The sequence below is a fragment of the Alnus glutinosa genome, chromosome 10 (assembly GCF_958979055.1).
Source record: "Alnus glutinosa chromosome 10, dhAlnGlut1.1, whole genome shotgun sequence".
Classification (NCBI taxonomy): Eukaryota; Viridiplantae; Streptophyta; class Magnoliopsida; order Fagales; family Betulaceae; genus Alnus; species Alnus glutinosa.
Window position 1 is genome coordinate 3,916,040 of NC_084895.1, and position 22,727 is coordinate 3,938,766.

Genomic DNA, 22,727 nt, shown 5'->3' on the forward strand with positions numbered 1-22,727 from the left:
CCCTTTAGTCTTGCATTTCTGGAAAACAATAGACCCCCTTCCCCAAACATCTTGGGCTGCAGGATAGCACCATAAAACATGGATAATTGATTCTACTTCCCTAGTACAGCAAGGGCAAAAGTCATCTTCAACTACCTTCCGACGACATAAATTAACCTTAGTAGGCAAGAGGTTGTGGCAAGCCCTCCATAAAAAAATTTTCGCAGGATTTTGCACCTTTAGGTTCCAAATTGTCTTCCAAATTTCCTGGCCTTTCTCACCAGAAGATGTACTACCTTTACTGAGTGCCTAGAACTCCATTCCCATATGATAAGCACTCATCACCATGAAGACTCCATCTATGGTCCCATTCCATATAAGCTTATCGGGTGGAAGGGTAGGGCTCAAAGGGATATTAACAATCACTTTTGCTTCTTCTGCATTAAAAACCTCTTGGATTAAAGTTACCCTCCAATAACACACCTCAGGATCAATTAAAGCCTCAACCCGAGAGTTAGCTCCAATGATGCGTTGTGGGGATTGTACAGAAAAGGATATAGGGGTAGGTAACCACCGATCCTGCCATATCTGAATACTTTTTCCATCACCAACCCTCCACACCAGCCCTTGCTTGAGTAAGTCTTTGGACGCAAAAATACTTCTCCAAACAAAGCTAGGTTTATTCCCAAGTGAAGACTCCAAAAAAGAGGGCTTTGGAAAGTACTTAGCTTGGAAAATTTGGGCTGTTAGAGATGACGGATTTTGAATAAAATGCCATCCTTGTTTTGCTAGAAGAGCTTTATTAAACATAAGTAGATCTTTGAAACCAAGAACCCCCACAGATTTTGATCTCCCCAATTTTTTCCAACTCATCCAATGTATTTTTGACTCTTTAGACATATGTCCCCACCAAAAAGATTGCATCATACTATTCAGATCCTTGCATAAGGTAACAGGGAACAAAAACACATTCATACAATAAGTAGGAATCGCTTTGACCACAGCTTTAATCAAGATTTCTTTTTTAGCTTGGGAAAAAAAATTTACCTTCTAGTTTGTTAACTCATTCCAAACTCTCTCCTTAGTATTATTGAAGGCTTGAATTTTGGATTTACCTATGAGAGATGGGAGCCCTGGATAGGTATCAAAGTGATGAACCTCAAATAGTCCAGACAAACTAAGAATTTCTTGCCTTTTTTCTTGGCTGGTATTTCGACTAAAGAAAACAGAAGTTTTGTCCAGATTTAGCTTTTGGCCCGAGCCAGCCTCATAAACCCCCAAAATTTTGATTGACCTCCTCCATTCCACTGAATTTGTCCTACAGAAGAGCAAACTACCATCCGCAAAGAAAATGTGGCTAATCCGAAGACCCTTGGGAGAAGTTGGGATCCCTGTGATAGTTCCTGAATGCACTGCCTTAGATAACAAGGTACTTAAAGCTTTTGCACAAAGGAGGAACATATAAGGGGAGATTGGGTCCCCCTGTTTAATCCCCCTAGTAGGACGAATATGCCCAACCGGATTGCCATTGATCACCATCGAGTAAGACATTGACCGCACACAAGACATAACCAGATTAATCCATCTATCCTCAAAACCAAGCTTCCTCATGACAGCCTCTAAGAACTTCCATTTGACCTTGTCATAGGCCGAACTCATGTCAAGTTTGATGCCCATAAAACCCACTTTGCTCCACATCTTAGTTTGCATGGAGTGTAAAATTTCATATGCAGCTAAGATATTATCAGTTATCAACTTTCCAGGAATAAACGCACTTTGGGCAGGGGAAATTATATCCGGTAAAACTTCCTTAAGACGATTAGCTGAAGTTTTGGCAATAAGTTTATAGATAACATTACATAGACTAATGGGCCTGAAGTCTGTTACATGAGTAGGGGGACTTTTTTTGGAACAAGGGCAGTGTTTGTGGAGTTTATAAAAGCATCTAACTCCCCAGATTGGAAGAATGAAGAATAGCATTACTGACCTCCCTATGGACCGTGGCCCAATTTTGCTGAAAGAAGCATACTGAGAAACCATCTGGGCCAAGAGCCTTGAGAGTTGACATCTCATTCAGAACTGTATTAATATCATACTGGGTAAAAGCAGCAAGAAGCCTCTGATTCATAGCTGGAGTAACCTTCTTTTCCATAGCCCCAATGCTTTCATGCATTGCTAACGCTTTAAAAAAAAAAAAAAAATTGTGTACATCAGTATATATCTTGGGGGCATGTGGCAGTATAAACGGTAGAGATGATTCTCAATTTTTGTAGCGCAGTAAATAAACAAAATGCCCCATCATTTTTTTTTAAAATAAAAAATTATAATTGAAAGGTAATTTCTAAATTTTATAAAGTTTACAAAGGTATAAGGAAAATTTACCTTTGACAATCAGATTTAATCTAAAACCTTTACCAAAAATGTGAAATTGCAAAAAATTAGAAGTTCGATATATTAAATTAAGAGTTTTTTTATTTTTATTTTAAGAGAGATCATATAAAAGTAATAAAAGTAGTTGTGTTGTGGAATATTTGTGTTATGTAGTAAAAAGTGATTGATGTGATTTAAAATTTGATAATGTTTTATAGAAAAGTGAAAAAAGTTTTATTTTATAGTGAGTTTTTTTTTTTTATTTGAATAGTAATAAAAAATGAATGATGTGATATAAAAAGTGTAAAAAAAATATTATTTTTTTTTTGAAAAAGTGAAAAAAAAAATATAGGGAGAGTTAGAATGGTTTGCCAAACTAACCTTAACTACTTAATTGGTGCGGGCAAATTTTTTAATACAACCTTGACTTTGACTTTTTAGCACACGGGATCCAAAGCAACCGACTTTTTGATATGCCACGCGCCCTCTAGATTTCCAACCGCTAGATAGATAGTAATTTAAAATGACATATTTGATTCTCGTAATCATCTCTAAAATCGAAAGAGATTTTGGGCTAGTTTGGCAAACTATTTTCTTTCTCCTTCTATTTCTTTTCACTTCTTTCAAAAATATCAAATCAAAAACATTTTAACTTTTTTACACTTTTTATATCACATTAATAATTTTTTTATTATTATTCAAATAAAAAAATCCACTAAAAAATAAATCTTTTTCACTTTTCTATAAAACATTCTCAAATTTTATATCACATCAATAACTTTTTACTATACAATACACAAATATTTTCTAACCCAATTACTTACCAAACAAGCCCTTTGATTCTACCAGAATGTGAAAACCAATTCAGTGATAGATTTGCAGCGGCCAAGTTTGCGATTTTAAAAAATTTGATTTAAAAATAATAATTTAAAAATATGTGATTTGGAAAATAAATAAATAAATAAATAAATTAAATATTTGATAAAATCACAGTTTAATCTTTAAAATCATAGATTAATTTTTAAAATTCTGTGTTTTCAAAAGAACATTCTTTTTGAGCTTTCAAATCTCAAATTTTTAAAAATATAATTTTTAAACAATTCATTTTTTACGATTTGACTTAAAATTACGAAACCTCAGGCGTTATGCATCTTTCAGGAGATTTTTTTTTTTTTTTTTTTTTTTTTGTCGGAAACGTAAACGTGTATATATCTTGGGGGTATGTGGCAGGATAAACGGTACAGATGATTCTCAATTTTTCTAGTTTTGTTGTCGATCGTAGGTAGGCTAGAGTGATCAGCCATTGATGCTTTGAACGCTCCTCACAACTCTTCAGATCTGTCGATCCCTCCTCGACCGACACCCCGTTGACTCGTCTACAGATCAGATGATCTTAGTGGTCCGTTTATTGTCGTTGATAATTGCGAGATTTCCATGCTTCTGTGCTGTTGAAACTTTGTACTTTTTTTTGTTTTTTTATTGAACTTTTTCAAATATCCAAAATGCTATAATTATCGAAGACTTTGACGAAGACTTTGACTTTGACATTGACTTTGACTAAGTCTTTTTATATAGACTTAGGCCCCGTTTGAAATCCCCTTTTCCTTTCCCTTTCCTTTGGAATTTTTTTTAATGATTAAAAAATAGGATTGATGTGATATAAAGTTGAAATAATTTATATGAAAAAGTGAGAAAAATTTGTATTGTATTGAGTTTTTTATTTAAAAAGTAATAAAAAAAGTGTTGATGTGATATAAAAAGTAAAAAAAAGTAAGAATGTTTTGAAATTGATATTTTTTAGGAGAAGTGAAGGGAAGGGGAGGGGAGGGGAAGGGGGATTTCAAACGGGGCCTTAGAACCGTCGTCGATGATAGATGCGTAACTGTACGATAATTTACACGTAAAAAGCTCGTTGCATATCAGATTTGGCCCGCAATCACTTATATTGGCGGTACCCATTCTACTCACATGGGTCTCATTAATGTGAGTGATTGTACAAAAATCAATCCCCAATTTACACTAAACTTGAATATTATAATTTACGAGAAATGCTAGAATTCTTTCTAGTATTTTTTTGATGTTCATCTGAAAATATATAAATATAATAAAAAAAATAAAAAATTGCATTAATGTCATCCAGAAGGATATAAATATAATTTTTTTTATTACATTTATATCCTTCCAGATGTATACTAGAAAAACACTAGAAGGAACTCTAGTATTTCTCATAATTTTAGTCTCGTTTGGCAATCAACTCCCCGAGTAATTCTAGATGTCATACCCATACCCCTCTAAAAATGAAGTAGCTTTTAAAATCATCATTGTGCTTGTGATTTATCAAAATTGAATTTTAATGAAATGGTAATTTTAAAAGTTATATCATTTTTAGAGGGACACAAGAGGCCAAGAGGGATATGAATATGACATCTAGAACTACTCCCCCTTCTCTTCTTTTCACTTCTTCCAAAAAATTCAGCTTCAAAACATTCTTAACTTTTTATATCACATCAACAATTTTATATAACTATTTAAATAAATAAAAAAAACTCCATTATTATACAAATTTTTTCCTTCCCATTTTTTCATATAAATTATTTTTACTTTATATTACATCAATCACTTTTTACAACAACTCAAAAAAATAATAAAAAAAAACTTCCCCTCATACTTGAGGGGAGGGGGTTACCAAACGGGGAAGAAGTAACGAGTGTGTTTGGCAACACTCTTATCTCCCTTTCTATTTTTTTTTTCACTTCTCCCAAAAAAGTAAAATTCAAAACATTCTATTTTTTTTATTTTTACTTTTTATATTATATCAATCATTTTTTTTTATTATTATTCAAATAAAAAAATTTACTACAAAACAAAACTTTTCCACATTCCTATAAAATAATTTCAAACTTTTTTATATTTTATATCACAATAATCACTTCTTATTACTATTCAAACAAAAATTCCACAACACAACCATTTACCAAACACACCCGTTAAGATTATGTGCTAGGAATAACTATTTCTTGCCACTTAAGTTATGTGTCAAGAGACTATATTTTTAGGCACATTACTTATGTGCTACGAAACTTTCCTGCCACAAAAGTTATGTGATAGAAAATGCATTTTCTCGACTAAGGGTGTTGTGACTTAAGTCTAATGTCAAAAATTAAAAGTCGGGAGAAGTTTCTTGACTTTTAATACTTACTTCCTGATTCAAAATAAACGCAAAAAATGATGAAATTTCTTGTAGTCCCAGTTTCAAACTCTTGTTTAGAATATCACAGGTAGTTGAGGATCTTTCTCCTTCTCCTTATCTTATGCTTCAATAACACGAAGATCTTTAATGTGCAAATATTTTTTTTTTTTCTATTTATAAAACAAAAAAAAAGTAAGAAAACTTATTCAAACTAATAGCAAAGATGATTTGAGTGAACTTAGAATTGGAGTCTGATAAACTTTCTAGAATGTCAAAATTATGGGGGTTTGATCCCTACACTTCACCGGTATAACAATTGCACAACACTTCTTCACATGGGATGGGCCCCACACATTGAGACCCACTCTATGTAAGAGAATATTGTGTAATTATTGTGGTGGTGTTGTAAATCTATTATTTTCCAAAATTATGGGATGTATGGTCTCATTATCATAAAATTAAAAATAATCAACTATATACTTTTCATACATAAGATGTTATGATTAAATTTCCCTTTTATCATTGACATATAAACAATTATAAGACTTTTCATATGATCTAGTGTTTAAAACAATGATCTAATCGATTTCAATTTTACTTTAAAATAGCCAAAATATTCTATCGAAAAACCCAATTGCATTGAAAAGCGTGTGCATTGGAAAGAAAAGTTATGCCATGGTTTGAAAGCACGTACTACTATGATTTTTCAACCATGAAACTCAAAGTCTTCTTTTTTTTTTAAATCAAAAGTCACCTCTTAATTTTAGGATTATATTAAGGATCTATTTGGGTGTTAAATTTAAATATTATTCAAATTTATTGCACAAATTATAAAGTTTAACTTTGTGAGATAAAATTTAAAAAAATTTAAAAAATTTTAAAAAAATATGATTTTTTTTTTTAAAAAAAATATATTATTCAAAATAATCTTCAAAACAAACACATCATTTTAAGTATCTATTAAGAGTTTATTAAATGTCCATTCAAAAATAGAGTAACTTTTAAAATCATCATTTAATCAAAATCATCATTTCATTAATCACACGTCCAATGATGATTTTAAAAGACACCTCATTTTTTTATGGACATTTAATGTACTCCTAGAATTACTCAAAGACGCCATACTTTAAAGATACCGCCATTTGCATGCAAAAGGATACACAAGAAACCTCTTCCTTCTTCTTCTTCTTCCTTTTTTTTTTTAATAAAAAAATAAAAATTTCAATTAACTCTCCAGAATTGTTGTAGCTTTTACAATTAGTCTTTTAAAATTTAAAAATTCTCAATTTAGTGTATTCATCTTTTAATTTTTTTTTTTCAATTTCACCACTCCATTAAGATTTTCCGTTAAATCTTATCAAAATTTTTAAAATACCTATTTTTTTAAAGTTTTCAAAGATTCAGGTGTGAGTATTTTTGCAAATTTTGTTAAATCCTGACCAAAGCCTAAATCCTTGCAATTTTTTTTCCTAAAAAAAAAAAGTGTATTTTGAAATTTTTTGACACTATTCTGTTATGATTTAACGGAAAATCATAACGAATGAGTGAAATTGAAAAAAAAAAATAAAAAAAATAAAAAGATGAATACATCAAATTAAAAGTTTTTGAAGTTTAGAAAGTATTGTAAATGTGATGAAAATTCAAAGATTACGTGAAGTCTTCAGGCTTGAACTGATGACTTCCACCATGTCAAGGTGAAACTCTACCGCTGAGTTATATCCCTTGCCCCCCTCGAGAAATAGAACTGACTAATATTAAGTCAAAGGGTCTAGAAACTCATAGCCACTATTGTTGAACAACTTGGAGTCCTATTGAAAATAGGATTGACTACGGTTTCGAGTCCTAGCACATGATTTCATAAAATTGTACGATTTTTCTGATCTAAATAAAGCAAGTTTTACATGAAAAAGTTTGGCTAAGCATGTTTTATAAAAATAAAAAATAAAAATTCACGTAGTCAACCATGCATGCAAAGGGCAAAGATATTTATGCTCACTGTTTTTGCTTTGAAACAGGCAAATGTTGGCCCTTTGAAATGACTTTATGCACTTATATTAAAAAATAAAAAAATACGACTTTATGCAAAGTCACGTCATGGCTTAATTTCCATACAAAAACAATGCATGAAACTGTTGTGGGGATGGAGAATCTTTCAACCCATCGCCACTCAATCTTCAACCCCCTGTTTTTTCTTTCTTGAACATCAGAATGGGAAGATATAAAATATAAAAATAAATTATTTTTATTTCAATAATTCTTCTCCCTTAATGCAATAATTAACTTGAATAAGCATCTTCAAACAAGATAGAATCAAATTAAATGACCTACTCTGATACCATCGTGTAAGAATTCATTATCATCAACGGATTGAAGATATTGTCCTTATCTTGATTAATTCATGAAATCCATAACTCTTGATGAAGATACTTGCAAAGGAAAAACTTCAACGAAGAGAATATAGGAATAATCCTTTTAAAGAGAAACACAACTCTCCAAGCATGAGTAAGATATGAGATCTCTCAATTATATAGACAGCATATACCAAAAAGATCTCATATACCAAAAAGATCTTTTTGGTATATCGTCAATTATAAGCTTCATTACAGTACACGGTAATGCTCCTAGGTCCCACTGCAGAGGGCTGCAGTCGTCTTTATGTCCAGCCCACGTGATGCAGGTTCTTTTGATTTTCTTGCAACGGTCAACCACCAATTGTTCCAATTGTTCCACGAGAGAGAGGTTTTGAAATCATGGGCAAAATTGAAACAATTCGTGGTTGACCGTTGCAGGAAAATTAAAAGAAGCTGCATCACGTGGGCTGGACATAAAGTGGACTGAAACCTTCTGCGGTGGGACTCAGGAGCATTACCGTGTAATGTAAAGAAACTTATCAAACAAGGCCGTGGGGATGGAGAATGCATGAATCTGCACGTTGTGGGGATGGAGAATCTTTCAACCCATCGCCGCTGAATCTTCGACCCCTGTTTTTAACTTTCTTTGAATATCAGAATGGAAGATGGCAAATATAAAAATAAATCATTTTTATTTCAATAATTCTTCTCCCTTAATGCAATAACTTGAATAAGCTAGCATGCTTCAAACAAGAATCAAATAGAATGACCTGTTCTGATACCATATTGTAAGAATTCATTATCATCAACGGATCGTAGATATTGTACTTATCTTAATTCATGAAATTCATAACTTTTGATGAAGATGTTTGCAAAGGAAAAACTTAAGCGAATAGAACATACGAATAATCCTTCTAGAGATAAACACTAATCTCCAAGTATGAATAAGAGATGAGATCTCTCAATCATATAGAGACATATGTTAATTTTATTTATAGTTTATATGAAATTTCCTACAAACTAGTTTGTGTGTGTATATATATATATATATACTCTTTTCTCTAATGACCAATTATTATAAATACTTTGCATGAAAGGCCACTTCCCATCAAAGACATTGATCCTTTCATTAATACCCTTCTAAATAATACATCCAATTAGGCACGCTTAGTTTTTACTTTAAATATAAACTCAACACTTATATGGTTCTGCCTTAGAGCACGGCATCATCTTCTTTAAAACTTATTATTTTCTTTAAATATATGAAAAACTCTTAAAAAATCTCATTGAAATAGATGCTCTTGTTATTATCTAAACAGGAAACACAAAGGGAATAAAATGCATGTTGTACCATAAATTTAAGGAAGCAAAAGTGGTTCCTTAATGTTATTTTAATATAAAAAAGCTTTCGATCTCTTTCCTCTGACATTTATTTCAAACATTATTTAAATGGTTTCTCTTTCATCTCTCTTTCTCTCTTTTTTTTCTAAACATTTAATTTAAAGAATACTTAAATGATATAGAGAAATGATAAAGAAAGTTATTGTAAAGTTTATTTAAATACAAAAGCAAAAAGTAGGCTAGGGCATTAAGGTAATAGGCTAGGCATTGACATGAACATTGTGAACATCGACATTCAAGGTTGTCCAAACAAAACCTATTCAATCAGTTGTCTTGATTATTTATTTTTTTTTGTAGCAACTTAACCAAACATTACATTAATAAAATAAAATTACAAAAAGAGGGATGAGGAACCCAACAAATACTTATAAAATAACCAATACAATGCAATAAATTAAAATGGAAAATGAATCCTAACAAATCTGATTCCATAGTCTTTAACTAAAAGGGAAAAGGTCGAGGAGAGAGCCGTCGTGATAATTATATGTATTGTAGTTTGAGGTTTCGACAACAATAAAAAAGAATGCATTGACGATAAGTATGATAATTAACTATAATAAGACCTTCGATAAAAGCCACATTTCACACATACTTATACCAATAAAAAAATATAATTCCATAGTTCATTGACTAAACGGGGAAAGGGCTAAGGGTGCGTTTGAGATTGAGGTTTCGTAGATAATAAGTACGATTTTAAACCAAATTGTAGAATATAAATCGTTTGGAAACTGCTTTTTTAAAAATTGTAATTTGAAAACTCAAAAAATCTGCTTTTTCAAATCGCAGGTAAGATAATGCTTTTTTAAAAACGCAGAATTTTAAAGGCTAATTTACGATTTTAAAGGCTAAACTGTGATTTTGTCAAATGCTTAACTGCATTTTTAAAAATCACATTTTTCAAATTGCACATTTTAAAATCGTTATTTTAAATCACGCTTTTTGATATCGTACCCCAAACAAACCCTAAAGGAATGGCCGTCATGATCAATAATGATATGTATTATAGTTTGAGGTTTGGACGGCATATACAAAAAATATGCACTGACGATAACTATGATAATTATAATAAGATGGTCTATAAAAGCCACATTTCATGCATACTTATAAATTATAACAATAATAATAAAAAAAATTAAAAAAACAAAACAAAACAAAACAAAACAAAAGGTGGCATGATCCAGGATTCGATCATTCTTATATGGGAAATGAATAGTGGTGTTGTTTGGTAGATGTATGTATACAATAGATTAGTGGATTGTTAATTTTGAAATTAATAAAAAATAAAGATGTGATATAAAGAAAAAAAAAATTGTATAAAAAAGTGAAAAAAAATTTATATTATAGTAAATTTTTTTATTTAAATAGTAATAAAAAATTATTGATGTGATATAAAAAGTAAAAAAATAAAAATATTTTGATGTTGATTGTTTTTAAAAAATGTAAAAACAAAAAAAAATGTGAACAGTAAAAACCCACTATTCTTTTCTATTCTTGTTCTTTTCAAACAATGCTAGCATTTGAAGAGCAATGATTGGGGGACACTAACGGCCCCCTTCCCCTCTTTTTAATAATCAAAATAATTTGCATCCGTGCCTCAAGCCAAAGGGTCTGCATCTTCGGAAGCATTGCTCCGCGTACTTTCATTCTTAGCTTTGTTCTTGGGTTGCCCAGCCCAATCGTGTTTTATTTGTATTTTTCTTTTTGATGTAATCTGTTTAGCAAGTATCTAAAAAAAAAAAAAAAAAAAAAAAAAATTCAAAATAATTTTATTCAGAAAGTGATTTTTTTTTATTGTTTTTTTTTTTTTTTTAAAAAAAAACTGATTTATTTATTGAAAAGGAAAAAGGGGCGGTTAGGGTCCTAAGGAAAATGCTAAAAAACATCCCTTTATTCCTCATTCATTCTCCCTTTTTATTAAATAAATTGATTTTAATAAAAAAGTAGTCTCTTAATGTTACATCATAGACTATTTTTTTATTAAAATTAATTTGTTTAATGAAAAGAGAGGATGAGAGAGAGATGAGGGGTGCATGTGTAGCACCCCTCGGGTCCCAATCACCCCTCGTATTTGAATCTTCTAGATTCAATTTGATATGAAGTGGGTTGGTCCAGCTTTTTGGCGCACCATCTTGACCGGCCACGCTTGGTTGAAATTCTGGGTAGAAACACTGTATGTGTCACATCCAATTTTCTTTAATTATTCTGCCGGCCACTTTCCTTACCAAATTTGAAGAATTTTAATTTTTTAATGGTCAAAATAAAAATATTTGTAAAAACGATCAAAATTGATGGGCGTAGCATATTGACCATTTAAAAAGTCAAATCATAATATTTGTCAATTTGCAGTATTTCATCAAATTTGATTGTCAGTTGAGGAGCTAATTAATATTTAACTTTTTTTCTTTTTTATCCGTATATGAACTAGGATGAACATATATATATATATATAGAGTAATACTACACATCATCCCCTTGTCCTCCTTTTATTACCCCAAAATTGATGTGGCTCTTAAAATTACCATTAGATTTATGATAGATCACCATTAGATTTTGATCAAATGGTGATTTTAAGAGCCACATCAATTTTGGGGTGATAAAAAAAGGACAAGAGGATGATGTGTAACATTGCTCATATATAGATATATTTGACAATTGAGGACTTTACCCAGAAAGTTTTTAAATTTACAAATATAGATATAGAAGGTTTCAAGTTACGAGTAAGGAAAAATATCAACATGCATTTTAACGATGGATCTCTACTCTTAAGTTAAGATATTCATATAATGCTGAGATTCATAGCTATTCCCAAAATTTAGATTCGCTTTTGGATGAATAAAAATTTCATTAAAAAAGTTAAACTTAAATACAAATAGGAGAGAGCCCGTCTCCAAGGATATCGGAATTTACTATAATTGGCGTGCCTGTTCGCACAGCCCGCAGAGAGTGAGGCTAGGAGGGTTCATCAGATAAGAATTCTCTATAATTATTTGTTTAGATTTAAGAAAATATGAGCAAGTGATTATAAGAAACTACTTATGAGACACACCTAACCGAATAAGTGATTGGACAACCCAATTTTTATTTGATCAGGTGCGTCCCATAAGTGGTCTCTCACAATTACCTGCTCAAATTTGAGAGAATTCGGACAAATAATTGTAAATGATCCTAATCCGGGTTCACTTCCTTAGGATAAATGAGCCATCCTTAAAGGTTAAGCTATTCGGAGTAGAAAAGTGTTACACTTACCAATTTATTTATTTTTTCTCTCAGAAATTGATTCTCAAATAATGTGTCAATTATAGATGAGATTTATTATTTTGAAAAATGTGTGACCATCTTATAGGATGACAACACATCCCCTGAGAACCAATTTTGGGGAAAATTTGTTGGGAAGTCGAGCATTTCTCTTCGGATTAAGTAAATCCTGTAATAGCACTAGTAACATTTTTTCTTAAACTTTTTCTCAATTTAGGGAACTAAATCACTTTTTCTTTCTTATTTAAATGCACTTCACAGTAGCTTTATTTATCTTTGGGATAATTGCATCACTGGTCCTTGGGGTTGCATAAATTATGAATCACTTCCATGGTGCAAAAAGTTCATGAAGGGTCCTTGTGATAAATTATAATTACAAATCACTCACTGAACCCGTTTTCCGTCCACTAAATTAATAGAATCCGTTAGTTTGCCATATCATATAAATAGTAAGACAACCTCTAAATATAATTTGTATTGTAATCCATTAGCGAACTCTGTTATCTTTTCCGTATACCATTCAAATATTATTTAAATTAAATAATAGGAGAAAGAAAGAGGAAAGATAAATTATTTAAATATTGTTTCAAGTAAATGCTAAAGAAATGATAAAAGAAAGATAAAAGTTTTTATATTAAAATAATGTTAAAGTAACAATTTTTGCTTCTCTAGATGTAGGCTACAACTTTTGATTTCTTTAATATTTTTTTAGTTTAGAGAACAATAAAAAAATTTGATTTAAATGGTTTTTTTTTTTCCTGCATTAAAAAAAAAAAAAAAAAAAAATTAAGAAAGCCCCTGTTGGTGGACAACGACCGGAACACCAAACCAAGGACTGCATAATAGAAGCCAACCACCTCAAGAAAAAACTAATGCAAACTTTAGACTACCTGCTTATAAGGACGTTTTTTTTTTTTTTTTACCTTTTTGATTTGACAATTATTTTTTTTTTTTTTTAAAGGATTTGACAAATCAATATGTTCCGTTTAATAACCCCTTTGCCTTTCCTTTTCTTATTTTCACATTCTTTAAAAAAATATTAATTTCAAAACATTCTTAATCTTTTTTATTTTTTATATCACATCAACAACTTTTTATTATCATTTAAATAAAAAACTCACTCTAATACAATTTTTTTTTTTTTTTTTTTTTTTTACTTTTTCATATAAATTGTTTTCGCTTTATATAAAATCAAACATAGACTTCAAAGTCAAACAAAGAACTAATTATAGTTTTGACTTTTGACCCCAAATAAAAACTACTTTTTTCTTTTTGTAAGTCCCAAATAAAATACGTGCAAGCAAACTGAAAGTGTTTCTGGACTTGCAAGGAAAGATCGCAGCATTTCTTTCCCACCCAAAATTTGAAATTTCTTTATAATATTGTAAAACCAGTTTTTTTTTTTTTTTTTTTTTTTTTTTTTTTTTTTTTTTTTTTTTTTTACATTAAATCCTGTTGAGCCAAAACGAATAAAGAGAAAGGGTTGAGAGTCACACTAAGAATTAATTCTAATTTTTATTCCAAATAAAATATCTGAAAAGCACACTAGACAATAGACGTGGTTCTCCACTCCCAAGGAATTAGATGCTAGCATTTCTCCAACCAAAATTTGGAATTTTATTTTATTTTTTTTTTTTTATTTTTTTTTTATTATTTTTTAAAAAAAAACCAATAAACTTGGGATATCTCTCTATATATAGGAAATTGAAAACTAAGAGCTGAACATATAGACAGTTCTCATTGTGGAGTGCTGTTATCTGTGGGATTCGCATTTTGGGTAACTATTTCTTTCCCTTAGCTTCTCCTTTCAATAATTAGTATTAGCATTGTCACTCCAAATTACATAAAACGAAAATTTGTTATTATTACCTTCCCAGAGTTGGTTATAGAGAATTTACAGTAGTGTTGTTCTAAACTTACCGACCCAGAAAAGAAAAAAAAGAGAAAAAAAAGAAAAAACTTAATCTTGTTGAAGCTGATAATGCACGAGGCATGATTTTTAGCACTTGTTGTTAAAGAAGATATGTGGGCTGCGGTTATATGTGTTGGGTTTTGTGTTACTTGGTGTTTCGTTGCTTGTATTAAGCTGATGTTTTAAAAACAAATACCAAGAACATATATTTATGAACCCCTTCTGAATGAGTAAAAGCCTACAAATGTGCTTCTCGTTTTGTTTGTAGCCGTGCCTTGTTTTTTTTTTTTCCTCACCTTTCTCCAAGAATATATAGTCTTTTAACACATTTTGGATCTCTTTATAAATTAGGCTGATTCCAGGATTTGGAATGGATGTTTTGACATGGGAGGTGGCTAAGTCCACTTGTGTTCTGTTTAGCAGAATATTTGTTTTATCAGGATGTTGGTTGAAAGTTTCTCAGCATTCCTTAGATATGGATAACATGAATATTAATTTAATGTAACAGTAATTTTGGTAAAATTCCTTCACATGTTTCAAATATTAACTCCAATCTATGATTTTATAAATGATTCTAAAAAATTGAGATTTTATAATTTTGATCGAGCACTTTGTGTTCATACGGCTGCAGCGTTTTCTGCATGTTAACCCCAAGGGGTAGCATAATCACTTAGAGACCATGCTTCATGAACCGGTTGTCACTAGTTTGGATCTCTCCCTCTCCGGGCCTTGGGGCCAAGCTCACTTATAAAGAGGGGGAGGGGGAGGGGGATGTTCATTTAATTGATTGCAGCTGTTATGGTTTGTTTATTTGTTTTTTCTTTTTGGCCTTGATTTGTGAAGAAAGCTATCTGGAGGTGCCAGTTGAGCAGCCTGTGACAGATGTCGCAGTTTAATGATTTAAATGACAAGTTGGTGTAGGGTTGAGGGAGGCAGGTAAGGCAACAGTGTAACGTGAATCACTTGTCGTAATAGTTCATGCCGATGCTGAATTTATTCAACATGGTATTTGTTAAATTAGTTAAATTACCATTTATCTAAAAGCTCAAGCTGATAGAAAATGATGAATTTAATCATTTTATTACTATTTTAACACCCCCTCGCGTGTGTGGTTAAACTCTTTCTCAATAGGTGAAGCCTAATACATGAAATATTTAACTGAAATGGGAGTAAATTGTAGAGTCACAGTTCGAAACACCTTTGTTTTGATACTATGTTAAATCACCTATTATCCAAAAAGCTTAAGTTTTAGGCCAAAGTAGTGTCAAATATTGCTGTCGAGGGCAGCATCTCATTTTAGAAAGATAAGTGGAAGGAAGATTCTGGAGGTAAGGTAATCAGTGTGATTTTGCTGATGAGTCAATATATTTGCACTTGGTAACAAATGTGATTGTGGGGTTTTTTATACAATGGTAGGGTTTTTTTGAAGAATTACAGCTCAATTGGTGATCACTGTCCAACTGATAATCACTGCATTAATGATATTACCATTCCTATGTGCAATGTAATATCTGACTTGGCCAATAAATGGGTCTGAGTTTTTTTTTTTTTTGGTTGTTTCTTCGGGTGGGGGATTGTAGCAGGGTAGGCAGGATATGACCTTTATTACCTTTCTTAAAACTTATCACATCATGATTAACAAGCTTAGCTTCTTGTTATTCTGCAAAAAGCATAACCTACTGAACATTATAGTTTATATGCAATTTTACATATACTAAATTAGTTAGGTTTTGATGTGGGTTTAAAGCGTGTGGGATTTATTTAGAGTGATGGTCTTGGTTTCTTGATGGTCTCCATTCATTCTTCAATGGAAAATTGGACAAAGTGAACTTTAGTTGGCACTGCTGAATTTTATTTTCTCAGTTTTGATACTGTTGTAAAAAGAGTGTGAAAATGAATTTTAGAATTGCTTTTCGCAGTTTGATTCGATAAACTTTGCCAATAATCAAGAGTGGCATACATCATGCATGGTCATTCTCCCCCTGCAATGCTTTTTTCTGTTTTTTCATCATTGTTCATGACTAATGTATTTAATAGGCACTGCCGAATTTTATTTTCTCAGTTTTGATACTGTTGTAAAAAGAGTGTGAAGATGAATTTTAGAATTGCTTTTTGCAGTTTGATTCGATGAACTTCGCCAATAATCAAGAGTGGCATACATCATGCATATGGTCATTCTCCACCTGCAATGCTTTTTTCTGTTTTTTCATCACTGTTCATGACCAATGTATTTAGTGGATATGCTATGGTCAACTTCGTTGCTTTCTTGTCACTATCATTCACAATTGAGATACCATCTAAGGAATAATCGGTACCATTATTGTCATGTAGTCATCATTAGCTTCATGGTCTTTGGAATCATGGGAATAGTTATCCTTCAACAGTCGTACTGATTATTGTTATAGTGGGATGGTGAGCACTACAAGCTCATGGTAAACATCATCATAAACATTTCCATGGTCAGCTCCATTATCAAAATAATATCAATGTTACCATCATTATTATTCTATGTCATATATTTTATCATCTCATAAATAGAAGTCGGAAATATATGAATATATCCATTTCATGTCAAAGCAGATCCTTTCCTTTTTATTTATTTATTTTTATTTGTATATCTGGGTTCCTTTTCTAATTATTGGAGTTTTAGTTATTTGAGTAGTAAATCTAATAGTGACAATCCCTATGATGATCCTTACATATACGACACTAAATAGAGTGGGAAAAATCACACTAAGAGTTGTATTAGTAGTTATTTTCATTGACAAATTTGTATTGATAGTTACATTTTAACTGGTATTGACAATTGTAGTGACATTACCTCTCTCTCTATCTATCCAAAGGATTGTTGAAGAAGGAAACTTCCCAAATGGCTAATATGATTTTATTTCCATTTATTTCTCATTGATTATATATCTATATTATATTGTATCACTTTTCTATAATAACAATGTAATAGTCTTGAGTAATAATCAAGGAAAATAAGAGTATTTTTCCATTCTTCTTCCTCCATTTTTTTCCTTCTCTTCCTGGCATTAGAACATTAGTATCCTACACGATAGGAGTCTGTGATTTGTCGGTGGTGGTAGAAGACCATAACTCAATTGAAGACCCTTGCAGCATCCAAATATTGATGCCATGGTGATAGATGCTACAAGAGTTGTGCTGGGGTTTCTTGAGCGTCTTTTCTATGTACTTCGGAGGTGGACGAAGTAGGTGGTCTGCTTTTGGGATAATTGGTGGTTTAACATGGTATCAAAGCAAAGGTCATGAGTTCTAATATTTTCTCTATTATTCACCTCCTACTTCAATTTTGCATGTTGGGCCTCAGTTATTAAGGAGAAGTTAGGACCCACATGCGAGAGAGAGTGTTAGAATACTAAATAAATGATTGAATTCACCATTTCTTATTAGCTTAAGCTTTTAGAATGATTAGTGATTTAACAAGGATAAAGGGAAATGGCTTTTGGTATCCCTTCTAATTAAAAATTAGAGTCTCACAATCACTATTTATATGCTTTTCTCTCATTCATTTCTTTGTTCATAGTTTGATATGTTGGTGTCCTAGGTGTAAGGACGTCACCTACAATATTGTCACCGCAGTAGAGTTTAACCACCAAGTTTGGGATGGATTGGTGTGGTTTCTCTACGCCTAGGACACCAATATTATCATTATTAGGTCAAACAACATGGTCACCATTATCATTGTTATCGTTGTCATTATCATTATAAATATCTGTGCTTTTGGATCCCAGAGTAACAACAAAGAGTGTGCTAAACTATTAGCATAGTAGAAACTGCCACGGTTAATAAGTTGCAGCCTTCCAGCCGTCCAACATTTTAAATAAGCAAAATCAGCATAGAAAGATAATGAGTTCTATGAAACACTATAATCTGGGTCATTTTTATAACCCTTTTTTTTTTTTCTTTTTGAGAAAGTAATATTCACCATGTGGGAACTTTGAGCTCCTAATTTTCTTTTTATAGAAAATGGAGAATTCGCATTTGGTCATGTTATGAACATTATTCAACAAAGTTATTTATCAGCAATTTACCTGATGTGTATTTGTAGAGTTTAGCAGATAGGAGACTTATGGATCGCCTTAGTGGTTCTGCCCATCTCATGATAGTTTCTGACCTTGATTCTACAATGGTAGATTTCCTGTTAACTTGTTTATGATGTCTTAATTCATCTTTTCATGCTATCCCTCAAGTGATTCAAATGGATTAGGGGTCTCTTGTTGCAGGTTGATCATAATGATAAAGAGAACCTCTCTCTTCTTAGATTTAATGCACTATGGGAAGCTTATTACCGTCATGATTCGTTGCTTGTATTTTCAACGGGAAGGTCCCCTACAAGTTACAAAAGGTTGAGGAATGGGAAACCTTTGTTGACCCCTGATATAACTATAATGTCTGTGGGAACTGAGATTACATATGGTGAATCAATGGTACCAGATACTAACTGGACACAATATCTGAACCAGAAGTGGAACAGAGACATAGTCATACAGGAGACAGCCAAATTTCCTCAACTTACTCCTCAGGTACATTCTTATAGACTTCAGTAGTTGATATAACTTTGGCCGTCATATGGGCTGTGTGCTTAACACTATCGAGTATTATGTTATACAAGTATTATGTGAAACCATTTAAGATGATGGAGTTATTTGTAATGAATTTTCATGCATAGAATTTTTTGGGTTTGTTGCAGTCAGAAACTGAGCAACGACCTCACAAAGTTAGCTTTTTTGTGGAGGAGGCCTTGGAAATAATGGATGTTCTATCTGAACGTTTGGAGAAACGTGGTGTAAGTATCTTTTGTTGATCCAAACATAAAAAGCTTCCTTTTCCTTATTCTTGTAGACATATATAACTAATCTTGATTTGTTCATGGCCAGTTAGATGTCAAAATAATTTATAGCAGTGGGAATCGTGGGATTGCATTGGACATATTACCACAAGGTGCTGGCAAAGGACAAGCTCTTGCATATTTGCTTAAAAATTTCAAAGTTGATGGAAAAGTTCCGATAAATACTCTTGTTTGTGGTGACTCCGGAAATGATGCTGAACTGTTCAGCGTTCCTGAAGTCTATGGTGTGATGGTTTGTAGTCTCATAAGCATTGTTTAGTTCATCATGTACATTTTTTATGTCCTTATAATCATACATTGGATGCTTGTGATGTCAAGTGCTGCTTGTTCTTGAATATGCAGGTTAGCAACTCGCAGGAAGAATTGTTGCAGTGGTATACACAAAATGCAAAGAACAATCCTAATATAATTCATGCCACTGAGAGATGCGCGGCTGGGATCATACAAGCCGTTGGTAATTTTTGTCTGGGTCCAAATGTGTCTCCTAGAGATATTAGAGACTCCCAGAAATGCAAAGTGGACATCTTCAGTCCTGGTCATGAAGTGGTGAAGTTTTATTTCTTTTATGAGAGATGGCGACGTGCAGAAGTCGTTACATCTGAGCAGTATGTGCAAAATCTAAAGTCAGTCTTTGTAAGTGTGATCTGGTAGTAGTTTTACTAATCTTATGGAACCTTCATTCCTTTTTTAAGCATTGCTGTAGACCCAGCATTCTAGACTGCCAAGAGCCATTTAGAAGTCCATTTGCAAAATTGAAGACTGATTTTTTTGGGTTTAAGAGTTGATAATGTTTAGTAGAATTACAGAACGCTGGAAGATGTAGAGGGGGGGGGGAGGGGGGGGGGTTGTGAAGAAACAGGTGGATTTAGGCAGTGAGACAAGAAATTATGTTCTTTGATCAATAACAAATGTGACCGGAGATAGAGAAAAATGGAAAACTTGGATTTGTGTAGATGACCCTAAATAGCTAGGATATGGTTTGCTGCATCGAGTTAAGTGTTCTCTAATTTGTGGCAGAATCAATATCTACCCATTTCTTTATTTCTATGGATCATGCTGTGTGCTTGTCAAGAATCAAATTTCTGGAATAGATAATTGCTTTAAATCTCAAAATATGTTTGACATAAGAGCTTTTCACGAATTATTTGATATGATTTGAACTTGGGAAGTCATTGACCCATTTTCCAAACTTAAGTGTCCTGGCTTACTTTTTGTAACGGCTTTATGTATGGATTGTAAATTCTGACCATGCATCTCTTTTCCGTCATTACAATTTATTAAATTTGCTAAAAATCGAGCATTTCAATTACCAGTTTGCTTTTTTCTTTTTCCCTTCTATCCTCCAGTGTCCATTGGGTATCTTTGTCCATCCCTCAGGAGTTGAGCAACCTTTCCACCAGTGTATAGATTCTATGACAAAGTTGTATGGGGACAAGCAGGGGCACCGATTTCGAATATGGTTAGATCGAGTATCTTCGGCACAAATTGGTTCAGACACATGGTTGGTGAAGTTTGATAAGTGGGAATTATCTGGTGAGGTTTGCTTGATTTAACATAATTGATATCAATATCTGAGATCATAGTCTGTTATTCTACTTTACATTTTTAGGGATGAATTGGGCTATGCTCAGCCTGGTTCAGTCCTGTTTCAGCCCTCTCTATTTGAAGCATGTCTCGGTTATGAACTCAATGCAGACTACTGATCCTAATCAGAACTGGTCCTGACTATGCTGTCCTAGACTATTCAACAAATTGTTGTCTAATCACCCAAAATTAGCCTCATCTTTTGCAACTTTCCGTGCTGTTAGTTTTTAACGCAAAATTTGTGCATAAAGCAGATAAATGAATTTGGCTAAGACATATTATTTTTCCTAGAAAATGTACCCAAATATAAAGTTTCTTTCCATATCCCAGGTGGCAATACAAATTCTCTTTTGCCTTAGGACTGGAATAACTCCAACTCTGTCTCTCAGTGATGCAATCTTCTCTTACTTCTTTCCTTTTACCAGTATAGGAAAAATTCTATAAATTAAGCGTTTCAGCTGTTGTCTCTTCATTTCAGTAGTTCGGATATTGCATGGATGAAATGAATGGCATTTGTTCACAGATGCCTGTTACTTATTGTTTATTGTGAATTTGCTATTTTTAATATTTTATTTTTCTAAAAGATGTGAAACAAAGCTCTTATGCAGTAGCATTGAAACATGTTCACATCATTATCCATGTTGCTAACTCCAACCATTGACATCTATGAATCAAATGGAAAACTATGAAAGGCAACAGCTCGTAGCTGGTTCTGTGGTTGTTGAAAAAATTTCATGGGGTTTTCTTTCCTTTTTTATTTATTTTTTATTTTTTTTATATTTTTTATTTTTCAAAAAGAAAGAAAAAATAAAAACACAAGCCTTTGCATACACAAAAATATAGGGGAAAAAAGCTTGTGCAGCAAGAGGGTGTGTATTCATTGCAGGTAGATAGAGAAAGAAAAGAACAGAGGGTGAGAGAAGTTAAGAAAATGAAATTCTCAGATGTCATCTCACAATCAAATTGCCTAATTGACCTTTTTATTTGGATTATTTATTTTGCTAAGAAAAATTAAAGATGGCGAATGTCATGGGAATTTTTCTTGACAAGAACACATGTTCATTGCTAAATTGTTGGTTATTCTTATAGGGGATGAGCTGCACTGCTGTGTGACCACAGTCTTATTGAGCTTAAAGGTATTACCTTAAACCAGTTGTTCTCAATCCAATTTACTAGTTCATGATTATATCAGAAAGAGCAAAAGTATGGTAATTATTTCCCATGATTTCTTGTGAGTTTTAGCAGGCTGAGGTACCAGACGGGTTCACCTGGGTTCACATGCACCAGACACGGCTGGATGGTTCAAGATCAAGAGACCAGACAGTCTTTTGTTTCTAGGTTTCCAACTAGGTCAGCTTTATTGTCTGGACCCAATATTTTTCTCTTCATAACACGTATGTAATAGTTTTCTGCATCTAGGGCACGGCTGTTTGTTAGTTATACCTGTTAACTATGCTGGATACATCAATAAAATCATCTGATCTGCCACTGGTTTCTCAATAATTCTTCACTGTTACATGATGCTGTGTTGAAGTGGGTTTGATGCAGAATGAAGAAAGAATATTAGTTTAAGTTTTATTTATTTTGTAATGGTTAGTAATATTTAACGAGAATTATATCTTAAGAGTTAGAATTTAATAATGGGCTTGGCCCAAAAGTCGGTCAATTTAGAGTTAGAGTTTCTGTCAGAGAGTCTATTTAAACAGCCTTTTGTAACTTTATGATTCAGATTATGATGAATGAAAAAAAGATGTTTTCTTTGAGATACAATTTTTCACTTTATGATTCAGATTATGATGAATGAAAAAAAGA

General features: G+C 32.2%; 1 protein-coding gene across 4 annotated transcripts; it reads left to right on the top strand.

Annotated features, from left to right (window-relative positions):
- Positions 1-14,247: 14,247 nt before the first annotated feature.
- LOC133880678 (sucrose-phosphatase 2-like) lies at positions 14,248-22,418 on the top strand. Of its 4 annotated transcripts, none has more exons than XM_062319666.1 (9): positions 14,248-14,323; positions 18,531-18,611; positions 18,706-19,005; positions 19,173-19,268; positions 19,360-19,563; positions 19,674-19,964; positions 20,678-20,864; positions 22,005-22,051; positions 22,158-22,418. In XM_062319666.1, exons 2-9 carry the CDS (start codon positions 18,552-18,554, stop codon positions 22,251-22,253), a joined length of 1,281 nt encoding a protein of 426 aa, XP_062175650.1. In that variant the 5' UTR covers positions 14,248-14,323; positions 18,531-18,551; the 3' UTR covers positions 22,254-22,418. The 4 variants fall into 4 exon arrangements, with proteins under 4 accessions (XP_062175650.1, XP_062175652.1, XP_062175651.1 ...); XM_062319668.1 differs by lacking the exon at positions 14,248-14,323 and adding an exon at positions 15,306-15,394; XM_062319667.1 differs by lacking the exon at positions 14,248-14,323 and adding an exon at positions 17,579-17,724.
- The last annotated feature ends 309 nt before the right edge of the window (positions 22,419-22,727 follow it).

Excerpts from the sequence above, each read along its gene's own strand:
- LOC133880678 (XM_062319666.1), top strand. The coding sequence starts at position 18,552 with ATGGATCGCCTTAGTGGTTCTGCCCATCTCATGATAGTTTCTGACCTT. Across the intron at positions 19,564-19,673 it reads CTGAAGTCTATGGTGTGATG|GTTAGCAACTCGCAGGAAGA; the intron begins GTTTGTAGTCTC and ends TTGAATATGCAG. Across the intron at positions 22,052-22,157 it reads CAGTCTTATTGAGCTTAAAG|CAGGCTGAGGTACCAGACGG; the intron begins GTATTACCTTAA and ends TGTGAGTTTTAG.